General features: G+C 39.7%; 1 protein-coding gene across 1 annotated transcript in view; it reads left to right on the forward strand.

Moving 5' to 3' along the window:
* KIF25 (kinesin family member 25) overlaps positions 1-11414 on the forward strand; it is a 42595-nt gene that overhangs the window by 22089 nt on the left and 9092 nt on the right. The window contains exons 9-12 of the mRNA XM_050710000.1: positions 1721-1795; positions 6211-6360; positions 7456-7632; positions 11256-11407. Of these exons, the coding sequence (XP_050565957.1) occupies positions 1721-1795; positions 6211-6360; positions 7456-7632; positions 11256-11407 (554 nt within the window). The remainder of the gene's footprint in view (positions 1-1720; positions 1796-6210; positions 6361-7455; positions 7633-11255; positions 11408-11414) is intronic.

The following is an 11414-nucleotide window of genomic DNA, read 5'->3' on the forward strand; positions in this document are numbered from 1 at the left end:
GCAGGGTCCAGACTGTAGTGGCCAGATCCTGGTCAAACATACAAGGAGACTTGAGTAAATGCTTAAAAACAGTGTTCTTCACTAAGTTAAGCTCTTAGTATCATGTTTTAGCGAAGTGTACTAGTATACTGTATACACAGGGAAGTAACTACATTTTGTAATCTTTGCTGCTACCAAAATTCCTGTTTCTAGTTAGTCATTTTACTATAGCCTATAGAAAATACACGCCACTTATTGGAAAAGAGAGCTGATCAAACTAAACCAAACCAAACCAACCAACCAACCAAAAAATATTCACAACAGAAAGATAATAGAAAAGGAAGCTTTCTTCCAAAGGTTCTTCTTCATACCTCAGATTCTTAAGTGGTGGTTATGGTATTCGTGTTTCAGATTCTGTCCATCTTCTATAAACAGCACTTGTTACAGGCCTTAGTCTTGGGGAAGTTACTTTTTGATGTGCTAGAGAAACAATGAATGCGTCCGGATACCCATGTTTTATGATCAGAATTTCCTGCCTTTGATGATTTCTTATTTTCAGGTCTTGGCTTTATGTTTTATGAAGTTATATTTGAAAGGGTTGGAGGAAAAAATTCCTTGTACAGCCCTCTGTTACCTTATTTTTTCTTGATTTGGAAAACATGTACGTAATTGTTTTAGACATTATTTTGGCCCATGCATTATACTGTCATTGCTCTTTTCTAACAGGTGGAATAAGTCAGTTAAATTGTCTTTCATTCACTTTAAAAATTAGTCTGAAATCCACATCATGACATAAAAGAAAGTCATCCCTCTGGTTATCATGGTCAGAAATGTTTATCTCAGAAAAGGTAGTTCAGCAGGGGCGAGGATGGAAATACTTGAAGATGGTGCTGCCCACAAAGGTGGTTTTAGTGTTAAACTTGACCTCAGGAGCCTCCGATTTCTGTTCTGCTACTGACTTTTCTGAGACAAGTCCCAGAGCAGATTTGCAGCCTCTGTACGTCTTCTTTCACATCTAAAGGAGAAGCACAACTTGACCACTTGCTTTCTTAGTGTGACACAAAGGAAACATGGGCAGCAGGGATGTCTCATAGTCTGGTATGTGGGAGAAAGAAAGATGGATCTGTACTGCCTGGAAAAGACTCCGTCTGCCAGAGAGGCTGACAAAAGGATTAAAACTAGCTCAGAGCACCACAAGTGTACACCTGTAAATCATTCCCTCCAGTGCAGGCAGCAGACACTCCAAAAAAAGCAGGAGAGAACCTTGAAATTCTCCTTTCCAGTCCTCTGGACTGCATCACAAAAAAAAAAAAAAAAAAAAAAAAAAGAACTTCTTTGGTGAATCCTGGCCCCTCTCCCGCTCCAAGGTTGTTTTCTGTAACGGACCAGAGGCATGTCAGACATTCCTACACAACCTTTGGGACTTGTCAGTGTACCGCTTTTTTCCCTCTACTGAACAAAGTGGTGACTCCCATGGCAGCTCAGCTCTTCCGCATTACCTTTTAATTTCCTGGCATAGGAAGTCAGGTTTAGAGCAGCAGGAAGCAGTTTTGGTATGCCAGCTTCATATTGCCAAGCTAAATAAGTCTTTGAAAACCCAATCTGTAAATGCTGTCATAGAAATGTCAGCAGGTCACAAGTTTTATATCATAGGCCTACATTTTCCCTAGTCTGTTATCCTGTATTATGACACCATACTTATATTTTTTTCTTCAGTTAATCATTGTACTTTGCTCCTCAGAGTTTACAGTGCTTTTGAGTCTCAAGACACAGTATTTGCAGACGTGGCCCCTTTGCTAACATCTCTCCTGGATGGGTAAGTTAAAAGGCGGGGGTAAGAAAGCTAAAGGATCATTGTCTGCTGAAATCCATCAGTGAAAAAGAATTACTTAGTAGTGGCTGTCCAGTCAAGTTCTGTGACTTTGCAGTTCCATTTTCCTGTGTTTTTTTTTTTTCTACTGAACACTGAATGAATGTTGTTTCCCCATATAAGCACTGAAAACACTTTCCAAAGTTTAGCACAGCAGACAAATTTGGAAGAAAAGTGCTTCTGATAGAGGATGCTATCTTTTTTTCTTTGCTGTGTTTTGGTAGATTATGTTCTATAAATGTTTTTCAGTTGCATACACAATATAATATATACATCTTTTATATACATCTTTTCCAGCAGTGCATTTATATATAAAATGCCTGCTGGGACACTCTGTGATCATCTGTTCTGTTGTTTTACATAGCACAAGCCATGGGAGGTTGTATAATCACTTCTTGGTTGAACCAAAATTGAGTGTCCTCAGCTGTAGTTCTAACACCCTTCGGGCATTGGGATTAAAGCAGAATTCTGGTTTGAATACAGAAGTGATCAGCTACAAACACCAGCAAATATGTGTAATTACTTTTAGGCATTGAAGTTCATTAAGTGTGACTTTTTTTTTCATTTATACCAGAGCAAACTCAAGCTATTCTCGCAAAGAAGCGTTGAAGTGCCTGTTATTATAAGCCTTGAGGTTTGAACTAAGATTTAAGCAAAGCTTCCTTTCTAACCTTTCTTTCTCTCTCTTCTCACCCCTGCTCTGATACTGCTCACTTATAGGTGTTTGTTGTAGACCTGTCATGGACCTTCTGCTCCCTGAGGAGGGAAAGGCAGCCAGCCCCTTTCCATCCACAGTGGCACAGCTGAACAGTGGGAATCCTTGTTCCTGGCAGCCTGCACGTTGGAGTTTCCAAGTCTCCTTTTCTTACTGATATTTAAAAGCAGCCTAGCAGATGCCTATCAGGATACTGTGGATATTGGGAAACCCCTGGTAACCCTTTACACATGCCACAGCAGGGCCCTTAAGGGCTGCCTGGGGTAAGGGGAGTCCTGTATGGCCCATAAGGCACTATTCTGTTTTACCAAGGATAAGTAACCACAGTTTCTGCAGTTGAGCAATCTAGGGACCACGAGGTTGAAGGATTTTGCAGAAGTCCTTATAACCACTGTTGGTTTTTTTCTAACCTTTCCTTTTGCAATGAAAGTAAGTTTGCTTTGGCTCGATATGTTGCCTGTGTGTATTCGGACATACCCGATCTGTACCTTGATCTGCTGGACTTCCTACTTTCTAATTGGCACACTGAAAGAATCCTGCCCTAAAAGTTAGGATTTTTATATTCATTTAGGAAATGTTCTGTTATTGAAAACAAAAGAGCTGTCTTGTTCTTCCAGAAGTGTCATTTAAACAGAAGCAGATTTTCAGGGAAGGAGAGGCTGTGCATATGAGCCACGTTTCTGAGCAGCCTTCCAATCGTAAATGTGAAACAGACGTACTTAGTCTGAACCTTGAACTTCTTTGCTGCTCCTGATTGTTTTAGTCTGGTCTCCAAAGTGATCTGTAACAACTTAAAGCTTAAGTAGAAAAGAGCGTTCCACTGTTTTTCTTTATTTTTCTTTTTTAATTAATCGATTCATTTTTCAGTATAAATACACACGGAGAAAAGATTGTTCCATACGCAAAACAAATGAAGGTCAGCAGGCTTCAAAGTTTACAGTTAGCAATACAGGTCCAGCAAGGGACCAAGAAAATATTTGCTTTCTTTACAACATTGAAGAAGCAACCTTATTTATTTATTTTATGGAATAATACATTTATACTCTTTTGATTTCCTTTAATAGTGATAATTTTCCTCCTAGTGCTAAGTTCCCTATAGTGAACAGCCCCACTCTTCTCAGGAGAGGAATATTATGAAGGTATTGATAATTTGACAATAAGATTTTTTTTAAACAATAATATAACTAACAAAGTAGAGTGGAAAAAGAGAAATGTTGGCACATAGGTGAATCATAATCTGAAATTTTCAAATTAGAAGCCTGATGATACAAGTGGCTTCATGCTCTATTTGAAACTGCTATGCCGAAAGCAGAACATCAGCAAAGTAAACTAGATAAATGTCAATCAGTCTGCTGCTGCTGCTTGTCCTTTTGTTGAATCACCCAAGTGAAAGTTCATTTGGGCTTGCTGAAATACTCTTTTGGATTTGGTGGAGAGGTTATCAATGGCTTTATTCCTCATTTGCATCTTTTTCTTCAAGGTTACAAGTACCATGCCTGTTTTGATCATATCATCTGTATATTGTCAGAACTATTTTGGCCAACACGTGTACTTTCTAACAAAAAGTGATTAAGGGAAATTTAAATACTGGACTATATGAAAGTATGAAAGCTCAGAGACTTCTGAAAAGACTTCCATTCTGTTTTTCCTAAGGAATACAACTACTTGCAACCTTCTGGCTCTCTTTTGAGTTTCAAAGATCTCTTTTTGAATTTGAAGAGGGACTGGAAGTCTCAAGAAACTATGACTTGGCCAGCCAGTGTGCTATGGGGAGGGGTGGGGGGGGCACTCTGAAAATCGCTTGTTGTTAAGCTAGCTGTAGACTACCAAAATTACTGGAAGCTTTTCCAGTGATATAAATGCAATCAGAGTTACGTCAACAGTCACTACTTAGGGAAATCCCTTGTTTCAGATTTACAACTCTAATTTCTAGCACATTTTATTTTGCTATACTGCTCTTGATTTTCAATTACAGTTCTCTCCTTTACCTCACCATACCTATGATTAGACTTCTAGTTTATACTCTGCTTCCTGAAGATGTGGGGAGATGTTATCGTAGGTTCACTGCCTGCAACTTTGACTTTACTCCCCAGAAGGGGTATGCAGGTATTTGCTGTGTTGCCCACATTTCTTTCTAACGAAAGAAAGCTTTCTTAGTAATCCTCCAAAAAGAATTGCTTCTAGGCATATTTAATATACAAAACAAACAAACAAAAAAACCTGCAAACATATTTCTCTGCAGTGGCAATATAAGTATTTGATGACCTAAAACCATAAATTTAACACAATTAGATGAGATGTTCATTGAAATTTGTTGGCATGTGCTTGAAACAACATTTTTGATAAGAGGAGAAGCATCAGATAACCAAAAGCAGCTGTTCAGGTCTGCCCATAGTGAAGCTAGAGCTTAAGCAGTAAAATTTTACCTCCTGCCAAACAAGGAGCAAGCCCATTTTTCCAACTGTAGTCGAGCAGAAATGTCAGCATGCTGCAGAGCACTCCTAGCGCATGGAGAGCCTGCTAATGCTGTGTCTCCGAACAAACAAGCTAGATAGGTAGACCAGTGAAGGAGCAGTCCTGTCAGCATAACTGCACGTCTTCCAAGAGTTTTTGCTGGCACAGGTCTGTGTTCAACACCAAGGTGCTGGCAGCTGCTGCAGAGTAGACACAGCCAAGCAGGGACTAATCCTCAGCTGCACAGGGCAGCCTTGATCCTCACTACGAAGTAGTACTGTGGCTGGACACAGCATACCTGCCCACTTGTTTTGCTTGTGATGTTTGATCCAATTACCTCAGAAACACACTTGGGGATAGGATTCATATGTCTGAATTCAGGTGCCACTGTCACAGCCCTCTACACCTGAGCTCAAGGCTCTGAAATTTATATATGTATCTGTGTATATTCATTTTTTTCCAGTACAGAAAAGAAAAATTCAGAGTTCACATGTCTACTTCAGAAGATGATGAATTGTATTTCACAGGTGCCTGTACCTCTGCAGTGACATTGCACATTTTTACCTTCTACAAGTCCATGTCAGAGCAGTTCCTCCCACCATTATTGCAGAGTAGTCATGTTCATCCTTTTATTGATCTCATGCCTTTGGTTTAAAATTTGTGCCTCTTACTGTTAGGGCTGTCTGATCTTTTCCAGTGGCTGAGGGTTCTGACCGAAGCGCCTTCCTGAAACAACTGTGAGGGCTGAAGAGTTTACTGTTCCCAGCTGTTAAGACATTAGTGCTGCGGTTTGCAGCGCAGCACCGTAAGACAAATCAAACCCAGTGATGGTTTACTTTAAAACACTGTACTGTAAACCGCAGCGGTTCAGGAGCTGATAAACAAGAAGCTGAGTAGTGCATGAACTGGAAGTTGGGCAGACAGGAGGTCTAACATCATCAATCATTCCAAGCTAAGCATCCCTGCTTTTGTCAGTTCCTTGCCCTTAAAAAATAAAAACACGTTTAGGAGATGTTACAAGCAGTACTTTAATTTCCGTCATATTTTTAGATAGCCAGAAAGAAAGCTGCAGGGGCAGTATATTTATTATATTTATTTCAGTTAGTGTTCCCAATTTGTTTGGATTTTAACTTGGTAGCTTACATGCACATTTGGTAATGGTAAAATAAATGAAGGCCCTTTTGATTTTCAGGTACAATGTGTGTATTATGGCTTATGGGCAGACTGGGAGTGGAAAGACATATACGATGTTGGGACCACAGTTAGAAGAGAACGTTGCATTTGCCTTGGAAGATGAATCAGAACTTGGAATTATTCCTCGAGCTACCCAAGAAGTGTTCAGGTAACACTAACCTGGTAATATCAACCCAAGTAAAGGCTTGCTTACAGACTTTTCACCTTAAACTTTATAGAAAGGATGAAATAATGTTTGTAATGTGTTTATTTTTACAGATATCAGTTTCACAACTGTTAATATTTATAGCATCTCTCACTACCAATCCATATTTGAGATCCGATAGATTTCTAGTCTCTAGCTTAGTCTGTTTTTCTAAGAAAATAAGGCTATGCAATTATGGAATTTTACTGTGTACATCTGCCCATCTGTCTTTCAGGCTCCTTTAACTTTTGAATAGGTTTCAACCATAGTTGTGCAAGTCCAAATGATAATTAAGTTCTTAGAAGTTTTGTGAAAATTGACAGTTGGAATAGATGAAAAGGATCCAGGATAGAACCCAGTCCCCAAGAATGGTAGTGGAATTTTTAACCACTATCTGTTTTCTCTAGAAAACTAGATTTTTTAGTTGAACCTAGTATGTGATTTGAACTGATGTGCTGCTATGTTATAATAGAAGAGTCATTAGAGGTTTTTTCAGCTAAGCCTATTTCTTTTGGAGAAGAGTGTAAACTAAATCAAAAGAGCCAACTTTGCACCAGAATAATTGTATCTGACTGTAAATACTCTCCTGAATAAAAAATCCCCTAATTAATTTATGAATTTTCTGAGCTTGTGGACAGATAACCCATTACAGATCTAGCTGGGCAGTTTAGCATCTCTCTCTGCTCATTGCCTGCACTCTGGCAGAGTTTATCATACCTTGAGCTTTGAATGCAGTAACCTCCAGCAGAGCAATGGTATGAAAAATTTAGAGGAGAGTGGGGGGTTAGTAGAGAAAAACAATTCAAGCTGGCACAGCTGTTTGGAAAATGAATGTTTACTTAGTGCTTCATGTATAATTTAACTGTATATTCTGATTTTTCAGCTGAACATTAGCATGTCGGTGAGGCAAAGTCATGACTGTGGATATTTAATAAGCGCTTTTATCAGATTGTTAATTAGATTACAATTAAAGAATAGTTCTTTGTTTACAGATTGTCCACTTGAGGTTTGACTTCAGCTTTCTTCATTTGTGTTTTTTTTTCTATTTTTATTCTCCAGGCTTATTTCAGAAAAGCCACCAGGAAGTTACTGGGTTGAGGTTTCTGTTGTAGAAGTGTATAATAATGAAATTTTTGATCTTCTGGCCAAAGACAGTTGTGGAAAAGTATTTGGCGTCAAACGTGATGTTGTCACAACCAGAGAAGGAAAGAGCAACGTTCCATTGCTTACATATGAGTGAGTGCACAATTTGATCTTTATCATCTGATCATGATCCAGTGTGATGCACAGCTGTCATAAAATTCCATTTTAAATGTCAGGGATTGCTTCTAAACAATGAGTTCTTACCATATGGAAAATGAAAAACTGGATGGCTCTCGCTGTCTATGAGACTGCAAATGTCAAAATTCTTTCAGTATTAACAGTACAATGAGTTTTGGTCACACTTCTGCGCCGGGTACTTTACGCTCAGAATATCTGAAGATAGCTGTATATTTCATTGCTGCTGAATCTAGGGTGTCTTGTCAGCTGTAGGAAAAGAAGGAATGTCCCAATCACAAAGCACTTTCCCTTTGGTCTTACTAAATGATAAATTTTACAGATTATAGTAGAAATGGGTGTACTTTTCTTTTTTAGGTTTTAAAGCAGCTGTAAAGTTAGCTTTCTCTACACAAATTGGGTTTAAAAAAATACTTTAGAAAGATCATTTAAAGTCATCTTTAAATATAAATACCCATCTTGCACTGTTTAGTATTCTGTTTTCATAACTGGAGGCATTAAAGTGGGAATTGATATGTTGGCATTTGAACCTTCCCAGCATGCAGGCATATGGTAAGATTGATTCTTATTTATGCGTTGTGGCATTGAAGGGAGACCTAAAGGAATTAAGACTACAGCTCTACTTGTTGTACTGAGGGCAGTATTTTTATCTTGTGGGACTTAAGTCACATAAGCAGAGTAGTTGTTGTTTGTTCACTGGGTTCATGATACTGTCATAAAGCCTTGATAAAAATACACTCTCACTGGCTTCTCCATATGTCCATTAAAGTACAGAGTAGTCTCGTTTCTGTTAACATGAAAAGAAAATGAAAAACTCCTGCAGAAGTGATTGGTGTGGAGCCTAACCTGTGTGTGCTGAATCCTTCTTGAAGGAGCTAGCCTTGCACATTTGACTAGAGAAGAAAGGAACTGTATGACTTGGGAAATGAAAATGGGTGCACATAGTGTGGGTATGATGGAAGTTGAATACTTTTTCTTGCTTTGCCAGAAACTCCAAATAATTTTTAATTATGGTATTTCAAGATGCTGTCCTGGACTCATTCCTGAAAGAAGCCTACCCCCTTTCCCAAGGGAGCTTTGTATAGTCAGCAGGTGACCCATCTCTTTTCCTAAGCTTTGGAGTAGGGAGAGGTATCACTGGATTTGTGCCACAGAGATAGGAACTAGAATCAGCAATAAGGTTTCATTTCATCTTCTATTTCATAAAATGGCTGCAATGTTTATTTCTCTAAATTTTAATTTATGGTTAAAGAACCTGGAGCCTTGAGATAAGCTTAAGATGATGTTCTCTTAAGAACACATCTCAATCACGTGGTAAATACTCAATTCTAATGCATATATAAATAAGCATATGGACTTGTATCTCAATTACAATGCAAGCAGCAAAAAGTCCAATTGATAAACAAGTTATATTAATAATTACACAGAAAGGTTAATAAGAAAGGGCAAATCCAAACAAAGTAAGGGAACCATTGAATGAAGCCACCCAGCTGCCTGAAATCTAAAGTAAACGGATGGTGCTTTGAATGAAAACACATCCTCATTTGTGATAATATTTCATCTAGAATATATTGGCCTGCTGGGTCTCACTGGCTTCTCCGTATGTCCATTAAAGTACAGTAGTCTCTTTCCTGTTAACACGGACATCCCACCGAATGACAAAAACCTCAGTCTCTTTCTTCTTTTATGACTTGGTTGACTTTGGAGAACATTCAGCATCAAATTTTTAACCTAACCACAACAGGGCTTCTCTTTGTAGAGTCTGGTTCGGGAACACGGGGTATGCAGAGCGTGATAAAGTAGCAGAGGCTCTTACCATTGCTCCTGCTGAGAAGTTGCTGTGACAGGCACGCAGCACTGGGCTGGGGACGCTGCTCAGCTCCAAAGTCAATTGTATTTTCCTAGTAGGTGACCAGCACTGACTGCATGCCCCGAGGCTTATCTTCTGCAAACTGTTCGGAGCACAGCAGCTTGCAGCACTGACCACTTGCCCGTGCACAGCGACAGCAGCTTGCAGAAGCCGACTGCCTGTTGCTACGTCCTCACGAAGGCTGCTCACCTCTCCGGGCATCCAGTCCTGGCTGATCAGCCACTGGAGGATGCAGCTCAGAACTCAGGAAGGCAGGACCTGTCACCTTGGACTTGAGGCACCAGTCAGATTCCCCAGTGTGAGGCTCTGCCCTCTCTGACGGTAGGAACTAGAGCCACAGCTTCCCTGCTGCTGCCAGCTCAGCTGAACCAGGGAGACATCACGGGCACAGGGGCAGAGCTAGTGCACAGGATGCCAGCACTCGTGGCGTAGGATTGGTAGGCTGAAGTCTGTTGTGGTCATTTAGCTCCTGCAGCCATAGTTTAGCGTTGCTGGTTTACTGAGGGAACTGCTTAAGTGTGTGTAGGTATGGTGTAGCTAAGTGTTTTTCTCTTCTTCAGATGCTTTATTTTTCGAGCGAATTGTTTTATCTGAATATAGTTCTTTTTTTACTTTGAACTCTTCAAGCAGTGCTCTTCATATCACAAAGTATATTTGTGCCCAGTGTGATTTTCACAGCCAAATCTAAGGCAAGAAGGCCTTGCCTTTTATCACACGCTTGTTTTTGCTGATTGCAGCGATGTGGAACCAGGTCTGTAGTGAGCAGCCTGTTAGGAGAGTTATTGAGGGTTCTGGTGTGTTTCAAAGTATTCAGTAATCAGGCTGTGCTATGCAGTCTTAATAATTTATATCCCCATCTAGAAACTAATGTTTATATGATGCAATTTGAGTGATTATTGAAGAAAGCAGTGCAGCGAAAGGAGCAGGTAGGCAATCTTGCCTCATTTGTTTTTAACACTGCAAACCTGGGGAAAATCATAGTGTCTTTTTTACTTTGCCTAATCATTTGATTTAACCCTCTGCATCAGGTTTTCTTCCCTACAGCTGGTCATATTTGCAGTATTTCAGCTGGAAAATAAAATGGATAAAGATGAAATGGATAAGATAAAATGGTCTACAAAAACTGATGCCTGTCTATTCTGACGCTGTGCTGGAGTCCCTGCTCATTGGACAGTGGAACTCAACTTTTCCTAAGGATTCTGGATTTAATTCCAAATGTGAACTGCAGTTTCTAAAGGTCCATTAAAATTCCTGTTTTTTTGCCTTAATTCTGTACCTCTGAAAAAGCAAGAGCTACCTTAACATAAACTGGACAACTCCACATCTCTAAGACCAGAGACACCAAGAATGTCTAAATCTGTCTTTTTTTTTTTTTCCAAAGCATGAAGGAGTAGTTGCTCCTGTTGCTGAGATACTGTATCTAAAGACCTGCAAAGCTGGCAGCCCACTTGCTCAGCACTTTCATACTACATCACAGCTTTTGTCTTGAATTTTCATCTTGGACTATATAACTCCCAATGAAAAAGGTCTATACCACAGCTGCTTGTGCAGCTCAAAACTGAGATTAGTTCTGGGGTAGAATTAAGAAGAGTACAAGGAGTTAGAAGAGCAAGAAGTGGAAATGCTCAAATTCCAATCTGAGTTGCCAGCTTTCTCGTGTCATTTTTACTGTGAATCAGTTCAACCTTCTGCTTGTTTCTTTACTTCCTAGGACTGTTGAAAATGCATCTGAATTTTTGCATCTGGTTATCAGAGGCCTACAGCTACGAGTCAGGCACCCAACACTAGTGCATGCTCATTCCTCCCGTTCTCATCTGGTTGTTACGTTGACCATAACCACAATTGTCTCTGGGGATAGCTTTGGTAAGTA

Source organism: Cygnus atratus, chromosome 3, assembly GCF_013377495.2.
Source record: "Cygnus atratus isolate AKBS03 ecotype Queensland, Australia chromosome 3, CAtr_DNAZoo_HiC_assembly, whole genome shotgun sequence".
Lineage (NCBI taxonomy): Eukaryota > Metazoa > Chordata > Aves > Anseriformes > Anatidae > Cygnus > Cygnus atratus.